The sequence below is a fragment of the Barbus barbus genome, assembly GCF_936440315.1.
Source record: "Barbus barbus genome assembly, chromosome: 16".
NCBI lineage: Eukaryota > Metazoa > Chordata > Actinopteri > Cypriniformes > Cyprinidae > Barbus > Barbus barbus.
This window is the reverse complement of record NC_136744.1, coordinates 22,765,591-22,780,449: the sequence shown is the minus strand read 5'-3', so window position 1 is coordinate 22,780,449 and position 14,859 is coordinate 22,765,591. Positions and strand designations below refer to the sequence as shown.

General features: G+C 34.7%; 1 protein-coding gene across 1 annotated transcript in view; it reads left to right on the top strand.

The window, feature by feature from the left end:
• The window catches only part of LOC306882260 (phosphofurin acidic cluster sorting protein 2-like), a 33,211-nt gene extending 19,100 nt beyond the window's left edge, over window positions 1-14,111 (top strand). Inside the window, exons 9-24 of the mRNA XM_079436774.1 lie at window positions 1,700-1,851; window positions 1,973-2,063; window positions 2,794-2,865; window positions 3,419-3,546; window positions 3,738-3,870; window positions 3,974-4,078; window positions 4,202-4,308; window positions 4,413-4,567; window positions 4,655-4,765; window positions 5,594-5,705; window positions 7,960-8,002; window positions 8,094-8,136; window positions 11,160-11,286; window positions 11,363-11,589; window positions 11,697-11,810; window positions 12,861-14,111. Coding sequence (XP_079292900.1) covers window positions 1,700-1,851; window positions 1,973-2,063; window positions 2,794-2,865; window positions 3,419-3,546; window positions 3,738-3,870; window positions 3,974-4,078; window positions 4,202-4,308; window positions 4,413-4,567; window positions 4,655-4,765; window positions 5,594-5,705; window positions 7,960-8,002; window positions 8,094-8,136; window positions 11,160-11,286; window positions 11,363-11,589; window positions 11,697-11,810; window positions 12,861-12,979 — 1,839 coding nt within the window. The 3' untranslated portion in view covers window positions 12,980-14,111. The remainder of the gene's footprint in view (window positions 1-1,699; window positions 1,852-1,972; window positions 2,064-2,793; window positions 2,866-3,418; window positions 3,547-3,737; window positions 3,871-3,973; window positions 4,079-4,201; window positions 4,309-4,412; window positions 4,568-4,654; window positions 4,766-5,593; window positions 5,706-7,959; window positions 8,003-8,093; window positions 8,137-11,159; window positions 11,287-11,362; window positions 11,590-11,696; window positions 11,811-12,860) is intronic.
• The last annotated feature ends 748 nt before the right edge of the window (window positions 14,112-14,859 follow it).

The following is a 14,859-nucleotide window of genomic DNA, read 5'->3' as shown; positions in this document are numbered from 1 at the left end:
AAATAATGTTTTTACGTTTTTAATTTTTTTTTTTTTTAAAGTTAATGTTGACACATTTTACACACATAATACTTGCATAACCATGCAATGCAAGGAGGTCATGTGACAAACAAGGTATGAAAAAAAAGTAAAAAAATAGGCAGTATACAGAATATCCACCATAGTATTCAGTAAGTAGTAAGCTAGTATTTGGGTCCTGCACCATTCTATATATTCAACAATTTGACATATAACCAGTAAGCATGAAAAAAGAAAATGCTGCCCACAGCAAAATAAACACATGCCACTTTGGGTTAAGAGGTCAGTCGTCTTCTGAAGGACAGGAAGTGTGTGGTGATGTGCAGAAGCAGCAGTGACGTCCAGTAGGACAGCAACATGATCTCATCAGCATTGTATCTCAGGTTACATCCTGTTCTGACAGGACACTGATTCTTATTATGGAACCATCTGAAACCTGACCGAAGATTTTCACAAATATTTTATATTAAAGGAAGTTATTTAGTCGCTAATACTGTCAGTAGGGTTATGTTTGGAATTGAGTGCTAGCTTACAACTTACTAAATATTGCCCAGTGTATACTGTATACTGACTGCTATTTCAAAAACAGTAGTATGAGAAATGGTATAGCCATTAATCGATGTAACATCTCAAGCAGTAGTGTGCTGTATTGGTGTCACGTGACCGCCTAATGTTGCATGTTTAATTTAGCAAGTGGAGTCTCTGTATAATATGGAAATGGATTTTAGTCCACTTTGTGTAAAACAGTGTTGTTATTGTGAACTATCCAATATGGTTTCTGTTAATCAAAATAAAGCTGAAATTAAATAAAATATAAATATTGGATGAAAAACTTGACAGCCACCTGAAATGACTTGAAATACTGATATGACTAAAACTAAAATAAAATAAAAAAGCTAATAGAAATACTTTTTATATAATATTTTTTAACTAATAAAAATGACAAAAACAACAGAATTACTACAAAAATGTACATTCAAAATAAAAATAAATAAAAAAAAAAGCTAAATATGATTTCAAGAATAAATTCCTAAATAAATACTTGTAATAACACTGGTGTAAGAATGTTATTTGGTAGTCCAGTCAAATAATAAATAAAGAGGTAAATTTAAGTTAGGTTTATTTATACTATATCATATTTAATACACAATGGTATTTCAAAGTGCCTTACATAAAAAAAATAAATAATTAAATGTAGTGTGCTGTTGTCAGCCTAGTCAAAATCAATGATGAACTTCATCTGAGACTGAACGTTTTTTTTTTCTAAATTGATATCTTATGTTTATAGAAAGCAAACTCTTTAAAATGTAAGGTTGGAATTTGATTTGAGATATATAATCATCATGTAATATGAGTATTTAATTTCTAACATCTATATAGTACCAGGAATGACATTAGAGCATTTAGCTCATTCAGCAGCAGCTTGTTCAAATCTGTTAAGAAGCCGGATTTACCCTGAACATTGATGGCTGCAAACAAAGTCCTTGATTGATTTCCTCTCTCATTAATAATATCCAGGAACATCACATGGCGCTTTGGGATCGATTTCCCTGCAGCTGAGTCTGAGCATTCTCTGTTTCATCAGATTATGCTTGACCCTCGGTCGCACCATCCCTCACTCTTCTGCCCTGCACATTCATGCAATTCAAATGAGGAATAAATAATGTCTAAATCTTTGTAGGTGTTAGACTCCGAGCAGGACCCAGCCGAGCCACCTCCAGAAGTAGAAGAAGATCTGGATCTGGAGAGTTTAGAGTTTGAGAATCCGAGTGACAGTGGACCGGATCTGGATGATGATGAAAGTGTTCTCAGCACCCCGAAACCCAAACTCAAGTATAATAAGAAGAGAGTTTGTTCATTAGTGTTTATTTAGTGCTATATCTGTTAATGTTGAGATGTGTGTTATTTTATTAACCCTCGTGTGTTTACCTTTTTGTGTCTGTGTGTGGTTTAGGCCATATTTCGAAGGAATTTCTCTATCCAGCTCTCAGACAGAAATTGGCAGCATTCACAGCGTTAGGAGTCACAGAGAGCCGCCCAGTCCAGTAAGAACTCATTCATGTGTTTAGAAGATATTTAAATGCACTTGAAATAAAGCTAATTATACTAACCTAATACTAACGCTTTCCAAAAATATATGTGCCATTCAAAAGTTTGGGGTCAGTAAGATTTTTATAATTTTTTTTTTAAAGAAATTGACATTTTTATTCCACATTAAATTGATATTTAATATATAGAATATATTGTTTATATATATTACATATTTAATATATAAATGATTTATTTTTCAAATAAGTGCTCAGAATCCTAAAAAAAATATTTCCACAAAAATATTAAGCAGCACAACAGTTTTCAACATTGATGGTAATAATAAATGTTTCTTACTGGAGTAATGGTTGCTGAAAATGTAGCTTTGCCATCAAACTTATGTATCTAGAATATTGAAATAGAAAACAATAATTTTAAATTGTATTACTATTTCACAATACTGATGTATTGTATGCATGATCAAATTAATTCAGCTTTATTGAGCATTATAGACTTCTTCAGAAACATTAAAAAATCTTATTGACCCCCAATGTTGGAATGATATTATATATATATATATATATATATATATATATATATATATATATATATATATATATATATATATGACATTTATTTTTAATCAATTGTCCCCATGAGGAGGAAGTATAAGCTAGGTTACATAAACACTTCAGTTTAATCACTCCTGAGCTAACTCTCCACCTCTCTCTCTCTTTCTTTGTTCAGATGGATCCTGATAAAATAAGGGCTGTAGGTGGAAAGTTTCAGATGGATAATGAATCTGATAATGTTTCAATGGTACGACCTTCACTATTGTAAGATATTCACTGAATATCAGATCAAGACTCACATGTTTGTTTTGAGATGAGTTCTGGCAGACGCTCTGAAGCTGAATCACAGATAATGAATCGCCCACACTGAAGCAACATGTGGTGTGGTGGCAAGAGAGCAAAACAATAGTAATCATAACAGTCATTCTGAACAGAATTTCAATGGAATTTTGAAGTGTCAAACGCGAACTAGGAAAAAGTTTCTGTCGATATAACTTATTTGGCCTTTATAATGTGCCTTTTTATCTTACATTAAGTTTCTTGTTTCTTTTGCGGCCCCTCCTTGTCTCACAACATGTGGATACGAGTGTTAAGACAGATCTCTGTGTATCAGTTTAAACTGTTTTTCTAAGTGAATTTGTTCGTATCAAAAGTACCCATTCATTTTTCTTATATTAAAATATTTTAGTTATTATTATTATTATTATTATTATTATTATTATTATAGAAATGTATATCTAAAATATATATGTACAGTATATTGTGTAACGTGTTTTAATATGTGCGTCTTTGGGTTTTAGGGTAATCCTGAGGTTGTGACCCCGACCACAGAACTGGAGATGATGGACAACATGGACACTTTCATGGAGAGGTTGCCTCCTACTGGCCGGATGACCAAAACAGAGTCACTTATCATTCCATCCAACCGGTGAGGATACATAACCCTTTATCACTGTGGTTAGATGAAGAGAGTATAATAGATCTTACCTGTTGTAGCTGTAAAATGTTTTATTTTTAAACAGCTCACTCTTGTGGGGTTTTTTGTCTATTCTGTTTAGTGTTTTTGTAAAAAAATAAAAAGGTTCTGCAATATGAACATCTTTCTCTCTCCATCTGAAGGGTGGAGCCAAAGTTGGCAGGGCGACGGGGACGAAGCACATCACTTAAAGAGAGACACACCAGTCGACCGCCCAACGAGAGAGCCAACAGTCTGGACAACGAGCGCTCGTTTGACACACGCTGCCACCTACAGGTCAGATAGAACCTCACTGCACACAACAAATATACTCCAGTTACTAAACAGAAGCAGCAGTTTTTACTTTTATTTGAACTAATTATGGTCTCTGTCCGGTTAGATTCCACGCAAAACGGTTTATGACCAGCTGAACCACATCCTGATGTCAGACAGCCATCTTCCCGACAGCATCATCCTCATTAACACCTCAGACTGGCAAGGCCAGGTATGATTGACAGCTGTCAACACAGCATGGCAGTTTCTGTGATGGCACATATTGCGAATTATCAGCTGTAGATTTTGGCTAGTGATTCACTTATGTAACCCTCTTCCTGTCTTTTTGTCTCAGTACGTATCTGAGGTGTTACAGAATCACGGTCTTCCTGTTGTGTGTACATGTACCACGGCTGACATACAGGCTGCGTTCAGCACCATCATCTCTCGCATACAGAGATTGTGAGTCAGACATTTCTTCTTCATACTTCTGCCGTTTTGGTTTCTAGTTTTTCCAGAATAGTGACACACTATGTACTTATTTTGGCTTTTCTCTTTCTCTCTAGTTGTAACAGTAACTCAGTCACACCGTCTCCTGTGCGGATCGGAGTAGCAGGAGCTCAGCATTACCTGTCTGTCGTTTTGCGTTTGTTTGTGGATCACCTGACACATAAAACCCCCGACTGGCTCGGATACCTGCGATTCCTTATCATCCCTCTTGGTAAGTGCAGGAGTCAGGGAAAAAAATGAGCAGTCACTGGCCAATAAAACACTACCAGAAAAAAAAAAAACCTGTGTGTGTGTGTAGGGGTTCATCCAGTGGCTAAATATCTGGCCAGTATAGACTACAGATATAACAGCCTGTTCCAGGACTCAGCTTGGAGAGAGCTTTTTCACAAACCAGAAGCACCAACCTCAGGTAACCTTCTCTGATATATTCATTCACTCATCATTCTATCCATCTGTAAATAAATGAAAACTGTACACTTTAATACTCTATCCCCCGGTTTCACAGACAAGGCTTAAGCCTGGTCCTAGACTAAAATGTAAATCTGAGCTGTTTCATTTGAAAGAAATTTACACCAGTAATGTTTTTTTCTAAGGCATGTGTATAAAAATTACTTAAATGTCCTAATTGAACTATGGCCTAATCCTGGTTTAGGCTAAGCCCTATCTATGAAACCGGGCCTAAAACATATAATAGTATATGTTAATATTATGATATTCAATTAGAAATATATAAATAATAAATAGGACATTTTATTTTGTGTTGTTACTAAATAATTAATAAAGATTTTTAAATATTGTACAATTGTGTATTTTTCTATATAGTGAAATACATAAATATGTATTTATATATATAAAATAGTATGTTAATATTAAAATTATATATAATTAGAAGTGTTTAAATAATAAATTACATTAAATATTTTAATTGTTTTTATATTGTGAAATATTTTAGATTCTATTTTTTATCATTTAAAATATATATATTATATTTCTATTACATAAGTGTCATATATTTTATATTATTTTGTATTGTTATTAAATAATTAATAATGATTTGTAAATATATTAAAATTCTAAATTTTTTCTATACAGTATAATATACACCATGTTTTAATTATTAATGATGTCATTTTTAAATGTATTAAAAGTGTATATAAATGTAAACGCACAAACACATTTTTATAAATGTATTAAAAAATATCAACATTTTCTCTTTTCTTCTGTCAACCTTCTCCAGCAGTTCAGGACAGTCCAGATGTGGTTTCCAGGGTAACACAGTACATGTTGGGAGCAAACGGAGCTCATCAGCTGCCCATAGCAGAGGCCATGCTTACCTATAAGCAGAAAAGGTGATACACGCATGCACAGAGCAGCCCAGATCCATATTTTTTTTATAAGAGAATTAAACCTTTCAGAGGAGGCAACATAAATGTTGTGTGCAGAACACAGTGAATATGAAATATCAGTGTGAATTTTTTTTTTTACCATAGTACCACTCGATAATAAAACATATTCAAAGATTATGACTCCACAATTGTATTTGGCTAAAAACAGTTAAAAGAATATCAATTATCTCTTGATATAAAAGTGCTTTGAATATGTGTTATTAGAGGCTGGGTTCATTTTCAGATGCAGATATCTGGTTTTCACTCTCAAATGCACTCAATCCATTTTGTTTGTTTTTCCAGATATTTGCATCTTTTTCTTGAGCATCCTCCTCCTTAAAGTCATGTTTGGACAGAAAGCATGTGAATGTCACTGTTTATCATCTCTGTCTGTAAATAACATACTTTATTTCTCTTTATTTTTTCTTTTCCTTGCCCTCTCTGAAGGAAAAAGAGCTTTCATTTTGATTTTGCTGTAAGGTATTGTGGTCCTCCTGCCTGTGCTGATACCGTAGCCAATCAGATACAGATCATCTTCCTTTCTCTGGCTTGCTCTTCTCCTGTAGTATCAAGGGGAATTACAGCTGAGGGAGAGCAGAGAGATTCTGTTGAAACTCTGTAGAGATTCTATCCACACTTTACGATTTATGGTCTATTCAGGGTGAAAACCGTTCAGTGGGCTTGTGTGCTGGGGCTTCCTTTCCTGCAGCTGCCAAATGGAGCATTGCAGTTTCTGCCTTTTATTTCTCCTCCACCTTCTGATGATTTAGGAATTAGCCATTAAATTGTGTAATAAAGGCTGCAGTGTGGAAAGAATCTGAAGGTTTTATTGGATCTCTTGCTGCTCTGGGATATGAATATTACCTCCATCATCCTCCGCACACCTCCGATGTCCTTGAGCATAGCACACTATGTACCAAAGCCTTTTCAGTTTAAGCTTCTTGTAACATTCAAAACCTAAATGTCCTCCAAGGACCAAGAAAAAAAGTACATAATAATACTTGAATCCAAACTCTATAGAGGACATCAGGATTCAGTTACAAAGAAAAGGGGAAAATTGTTCATTATACTCAAATCAGTTTTTAAGTTTCAGGCCATTTTTGTTCTGACACATCCTTCTTCAAATGATTCCACTTTCATGAAAAGGCAGAAAAAATATCTGAGGTGAACAGACTTTATGATGGAGGTAAAATAATTTCTTCATTTTCTGTCTTAGCTTCATGTTCATTTCCCTCCCCTCTAGTGATCTCTCTCTCTCTCTCTCTCTCTCTCTCTCTCTCTCTCTCTCTCTCTCTCTCATCAGAGTAAACAGCCTAAAATACACAACACTCACAGTCTTGATTCTCCGTACAGGTGCTTGAAGTATTGCTGCTGATATTGGCTGAATTCTCATTTATGGTTTCATCAGTGTCTCTATATTCTCCGGTTTGCAGAGCAATAGACCATCTGTTACGCCTTTCACTGAGAACAACCTCTATTTTGGCTCAAATGCACTCTGTGAACTCCCTCTGTTTGGGCTTGTGCTGTGTTGTTTTTGGGGTGGTTTATTGGCACAGATTATTTATTCTTTCTGTTCTCTTATAATTTGCTTCTGGTTTTGGGTTTTGCTCTTCTAGTGATCAGAGATGGTTTAACAGAACATGAGATTTCAGTCTGAATGTAAATCTGTTGGATGTATTGCAAAATTAGTATTTAGTATTTTAATTTCATGCTGAACAGAGTGGTCATTTCATGATTAATTTTATTTTTGAATATAATGTACAAGTAAGCATAACCATTTTAACATTATTATTGTTGCTAGATCTATTATCTCTGCATTAGACCATCTCTGGTTCAAGTAGCTTGAATCTGAGCCATGATTGGCTGAGACTGCTTCTTTTAGTTTTTTAGGGGCGGGTGGGGTAACGGTAAAAGTCAATTAGAATTATGCTGGCATGACTTGCTTTACAGCACTTCTTTGTAGCATGTCTCAGACACGCTTTATTGGATGACACAAAATTGGGAAGAAGTTGAAGTTAAAGGATGCTCAGTTGGAGGGGCAAAGAACGAATGAACCAGACAATGGGATTGACAAAACCAGCCTTAGAAGCCTTTTCTCCTCAAAGATAAAAATGTTTCCTAAACTTAAGGGGGGTGGGGGGGTTGGTAGATGTAGTGTGCAGTTTAATGGGTTTAATTTACCAGTCAGTAAACCATGTGTTCTTTTTTCCTCTCACAGTCCTGATGAAGACTCGTGTCAGAAATTCATTCCTTTTATTGGGGTATGTGTCCATTTACAATGAGGTTTTATAGTTTGACATGTTTTATTGTTGTATTTGGCTCGGAGTGTATTTGTTTTCAACCTGTCTGCAGGTGGTGAAAGTGGGGATTGTTGAACAAACTTCTGCCACATCTGGTTAGTTATACTGTCAGTATATTATATATATTAAATATGGCTGTCAACTAATATGAACATGTTAACCTATATAAAATATGACAAAATAATAGTCAGAAAAAACTCATTTGAAATGGAATAGTTTATTGAAGCTTTAGACAAAATCTAACAAAAAAAGTTTACATGTGTTTTTTTGAGTATAATATTTGATACATGAGGCTTTTATGGCTTGAGGAAGAAAACACAGATTTTATTCAGAGGCTCAAACTGAGCAAAAATATGAAATTTCCTACAGTTGCTGATATGCATATGGCCAAAAATTAAGATAATAACTTCTGATAGCTTATAACGCAAATCAATGAGATCTTTATAACAGTATAACAGCTTACTTACTGTACATTAAATTAATATACATATCTGTTGTCACTCTATATCTCACAATAATATGTCTCACAGTAAGATGATCTTTAAATGCTTAGTTTTATGCTCAAAAATCTGTAGGGATTTTTTATTGTAGGAAGCAAAACATAATGAAGTGCAATTCAATGATGATTGAGAGACAAATAAATGTTCCTCAAAAGTCTGATGTATTATTTTTGATGCACATTATCATTATTTGTTTATATATATATATATATATATATATATATATATATATATATATATATACACATACATACATACATACATACATACATACAGTATATATTTAAAGTGCCCTCCAAAAGTATTTGAACAGTAAAGACGAAATTGCTCTGTTGGCTGTGGAGACATTTACAAATGTGATTAAAAGATGAATATGAGACACAACTACAGAATGTCACATTTTATTATTGGGTGATTCAACACATAGATGTTTTACCAGCTAAGAAGTTCAGCACTTTTAGAGTTTCATCCCTCTATCTGATGTGAGCATAAGTATTGGAACAGTTGCCTCACAGGTCTTTCTAAGTGATCAGCTGTGTCCTGTTGCATTAATTCTTCAGATATTAAAAGCAGGGAATGTGTCGTATCAGTTTTATCCATTACTTCTGTATTCTGAATCTTGCATTCGATGATGACACACACAAACCAGGATGAAGATGAGGGAGCTGACTTTGAGAGAAAAGCAAGCAATTTGGATGCTAAAAGAAAAGAGGAAGTCAGTTAGAGCTCAAGTAAAAACAAAGGGCATGGAGAAATCAAGAGTTTGGAAACCATCAGCGACACCAGCAACCAACAACGACCTGATCAGCTGAGAAAACAACAGTAGTTGATGACAGACAAATCATAAAAGCTGTGAAAATGAATCCTAAAAGACGTGTCTGTAAAATCACCAACAACTTCCAGAAAGCTGGGGTGATGCTCTGACAATTTACTGGAGACTTTGACACAGAATTACAGATGCTACACAGCAAGATGCCAACCTCTGACCAGCACCAAAAATAGAAAGGCAAGAATAGAGTATGCAAAAAAGCACAAAGGTGAGCCAGAAGAGTTTATGGACTGATGAGACAAAGATGAACCTTTATCTAAGTGATGGGAAAGTAAAAGTGTGGAGAAAAAAAGGGAACTGCAAATGATCCCAAGCATACAGCCTCATCTGTAAAGCATGGTGGAGGTGGTGTCATGGCATGGCCATGCATGGCTGCCTCTGTAACAGGTCCTCTCAACTTTACTGATGACTTAATGTATGATGACAGTAGCAGAATGAATTTGGAAGGGTACAAACCCATCTTGTCTACCAATATTCAAGAAAATGCCACCAGATTCATTGGGAAGTGCTTCATATTGCATCAGGACAATGACCCAAAACACCCTGCCAGTTCAGTCAAGGAATTTATAAGGGCTAAGAAATGGAAAGTCTTAGATTGACCAAGTCAATCTCCAGCTTTAAATCCGATTGAACATGAATTTCCCCAGCTGGAGAGGAGAGTAAAGGCAGAAGCTCCCCAAAACAAGCAACAATTGGAATTGGCTGCATTAAAGGCTGGGAAAAGCATTTCAAAGGATGAGACCAAGAGTCTGGTGATGTCTATGGGTCACAGACTCACTGATGTGATTGTGCGCAAGGGATCTGCAACTAAATAATAGCTTTTAATCTTTTATATCTGCCTTATGTTCAACTGTCCCAATACTTATGCTCACATCAATGAGTGGGATAAACTCTAAAAGTGCTGTTCTTTTTATTTGGTAAAACATGTATGTGTTAAAACGGCTAATAATAAAATGTGACATTCTGTAATTTTGTCTCATATTCATCTCTTAATCATATTTGCAAATGTCTTGACTCCACAGCCAACAGATCAATTTTGTCTTTACTGTTCCAATACTTATGGAGGGCACTGTGTATATATGTGTATATATATGGATAATCAAGTAAACCAAAGTTGCTTCAGTCTAGTAAAAGTATCATCTTCAAATATGACTAACAGTATAAAAATGTTATTCTTATGTTTACTTTATTAAAATAAGTAAAGATTTCACAGAAAAAAAACACATGCACCACAACCTGAATGTTGGATGTTTGTACAATTATACTAAAAGGTCTGTTATTTACTGAAAACTATTAAATATAAACTATTTATCAGATGACAGAAGGAATGAAGTAGATTGTAAACATTAGGTTTTTCAGCTAAATTTGGATGTTGTTGATAATATAGAGGCGTTAGAAATGTGTGTATCAAATATGACCGTAGACTTTATAGCAGGGGCCACCAAACTTGATCCTGGAGGGCCGGTGTCCTGCAGCGTTTAGCTCCAACTTGCCTCAACAAACTTACCTGGAAGTTTCAAGTATACCTAGTAAGACCTTGATTAGCTGGTTCGGGTGTATTTAATTTGGGTTGGAGCTAAAATCTGCAGGACACCGGCCCTCCAGGACTGAGTCTGGTGACCCCTGCTTTATAGGGTTAAAATACTACAACGAATTCTAAAAATGCATGAACAAATTCTAATAGCCTTTGTGAAATATAACCAATTGTGAAACTAAAATATATATATAATATATAAATGTTATATTTAATGTGCTTTTTAATGTTTTGTGCATGTGACTGTGTTTGTAGGCGATTCAGATGACGCTGCTCCTGTGGGATCTTCTCTTCTCTCGTCTACTCCTCCTGCACAGATCTCACCATTACTGAAAGACGTATCTCCAACGCCTCCTTCTTCTCCTTCTGTGCAAATGTCCAGGTACAAACACACACAGCGCTAGGTGTCTGAGATCTCTGTAGTCTTCTGCTTTCTCACCTTGTCTTTGTGGCTGCAGTTCTCCTGGAGGAGGTCAAGGGGAGCTGATGGGTCTTCAGGTTGATTACTGGATTGCTCCATCAGAGAGGAAGAAAGAAGTGGAGAAGAGAGACTCCTCTACCAAAAACACGCTCAAGTGCACCTTCCGCTCGCTGCAGGTTAGCCGCCTCCCACTGGGCGGAGCAGAGATGACACATCAGCCAACCATGTCCATGACTGTTGTCACCAAAGAGAAGAATAAGAAGGGTAAGATACAGAAACACAATTCTTATAGTAACTCATTCAGGGACAGTCAGTTTATAAAATGTACTGTGTTGTTGAATAAGCATCAAACACTCTGTTTCTGTGTTCAGTGATGTTTCTGCCTAAAAAGACCAAGGATAAGGAGGCGGAGTCTAAGAGTCAGGTGATAGAGGGCATAAGTCGACTCATCTGCACAGCCAAACACCAGCAGACCATGCTGAAAGGTGATCAGCCAATCAGAATTAATCAAAGTAATCATTACAACTTACAAAACAGTCAGTAAACTTTGTTTTGAGAGGTCTTATCATCATCATCATCATCATCAGTTTGCTGTGGTATGACAAACAGCTTTAAACTGTAGTGGCAATGTAGTGGCACAATGTAGTGGCACATTTCAGAGTAAACTGATTTCTGAACCTGCTGCAATGTAGTTTCAGCCTTTCAATTTCAGCCGACAGTTAAAAAATATATTTATAATGCAAACCACCAAGCCTTGACTAACAATATAAACATGAACTTCAGGGATTTCAATTTAAAAATTGAACCACCAGTTAAATGTAATATAAATTTAATAATAATTATTATTATTACACTTAAATGTGCTTTTTAATAATTGTTTTATTATTTAGTAATAATAAATTAAATACCATTTAAACATTTTTGTTTTTGTTTTTTGGAAGAAATTAATACTTTTATTCAGCATTTATGTTTTTATTCATTGATCATGACTGACAGTAAAGACTTTTGTCAAGATTTCCATTTCAAACAAGGTTATCAAAATTGATAATCAAAGAATCTTGAAAAAAGTATCACAATTTCCACAAAAATAGTAAGCAGCACAATAGTTTTCAACATGGATAATACGTTTTTTTTAGTTTTTTGAGCTTCTAATCAGCATATTAGATTGATTTCTAAAGGATCGTGTGACACTGAAGACAGGAGTAATAATGCTGAAAATACAGCTTTGCCATTAGAGAAATTCATTATATTTTAATTTGTAATAAAACCGTTATTTTATATTGTAATAATATTTCACAATATTACTTGTTTACTGCATTTATTGAATTTACTGAAGGTCTCTTAGGCTCACCAAAGCTGCATTTATTTGATCAAAAATATTTAATAAATCCTGCCAACCTCAAAACTTTTGAACAGTGCTATATATTATACATACTTCCCTTTATAATATAGGTATAGATGATGTATAATTTATATTTGTGGAATTCATGAAAACATGGTTAAAGACATGCATGTTTTTTGCTTCCTCCCTGCAGTGTTGATAGATGGAGTAGAGTGGAACGATGTGAAGTTTTTCCAGCTTGCGGCTCAGTGGTCATCTCACGTCAAACACTTCCCGCTTGCCATCTTCAGACCCTCCAAAGGGCCTTACTGAACTACAGCCTCACATCTTCACTCCTCTACGCTACGGCTGCCTTTACACTCAGTGCTGCCTGATGTTTTTATTTAAATTATCTGCTTTCTCACGGTTTGTGTCTGTGTTTTTTAATTTCGTTGATATTTGATTGTTCTTTTATGAAAGACTTGATGCAGTCTTGGCAACAGGACATATTATTTTGGACTACGTATGTTAAAAGCCTCCAGTGTTTATAGTGAAATGACTAATGAACTGAATCTTTAAAACTGATCTAACTCCGTAACTAGTGAGTTTTCGGGTGGTTTTGTGTCATTCTGCAAAGCTGTATCCACACACTTCAGCAGCCAGCACTCTTGTGGGAGAACAAACCAGCAAAAAGGGGAGAAAGGAACTGTGCTTTTGTTATATTAAAAGGACAAAATCTGGATTGGATTTTGCTTCAGAGGCATTTTCCAGATGGCTTGGCTTTATCCTGAAGACAGCTAAAGTGTTTTCTCCATCTCTCTCGCTCTATAACCTCAGCGAGGTCAGAGACTCTCTCGAAGGTTAATTGTGTGTTTGTGTTGCAGTCTCCACCTCGTCACTAGGTTTGTGTGTGTGTGAGAATGTATTCACTGAAGGTACTGAACGCTAAAGCACTTTTAAAACATTACTAGATTGTGTTTTTGTTATATAATGCTTCCTGTGGTGCACGGCGCTGTTCAATCCAGACAGAAACTGGACTGAGTGTCTGTGTCTACATTAGACGGACCAGTGTAAAACCTGTGTGCTGCACTCTATCAAATCTTTTTTTAATGTAAATGTTTCCTAGAATGAAATGTACGTTCTGTTTTGTTAGTTAGCTTGTTTGAGGATGTCCCGTTTCCCCCAGATGCTGTAATGGATTTAGAATAATGTGCCTAAAACATGGAGAATTTTTAGAGCAGCAATGTCCAGGTCATACTTAACCCCAAAATCAAAAGAGAAGTAGTTAATATTTTGTTATAAGGGAAATGCAGCACATTTTTTTAATATATTATTTAATTTTTAAATAACAAAAAAGTTTTTTATACTTTTTTTTTTTTTTTTTGCATTGTGATGACATTTTAATGATAATTAAAAAATATTTACACAGCATGTTAATATTTGTTGTACTACCTTTTGTTTGTTTAAAAAAAACAATTAATAAAAAAAATAATTGTCTGATTATTTTATTATTCCCACTAGTATAGGACATGCATTGGCATTTGGTATCAAGAAATAAAAATTAACAATATATTTAAACGTTTATTAATCTTAAATTTCCATATACATTTTTGTAGTTGTATAATTTACTAATTATACTATTATGCTAATAATATATATACTATAATACTATTATAATTATACTAAATTGTAGGATTTACTATTTATAAATGTATTGATGTATTGTGAATAACAATATGATCATAAATTAATATTAACCTAGATTAATAAACATAAAATATTGTTCATTGCTAGTTCATGAGACCAAATGCATTATCTAACATTCACAAATTGAACTTTATTGGAAAGTGTTGGAAAAAAATCTCATGAGAATGATGTTTGAGAATACTGAGAAGCAAATTTAGAAGCAAAACATCCAAACATTAGAGACTCTTATTTGTCACAATTCAGAAAATCTTGATGGCCAAAAAAACCTTTTCTTCTGATTTTGGGGTGAAATATGACCTGTAGATGTTTCATGAACACTAAACAAACAAGCTACATATGTCAGTATATTTTATCCTCACTAAATGTAGCATTATAATTAAAGTGTTCCACAGCCTGTATACATCATACCTGCCTGTAGGTGACATGAGCACGTGTAGATGCTAACGACTCGGTGTTATAAAGGTATTAGACATGCCTTTTTCATAAGGCCTTTAGCTAGGCTCTGA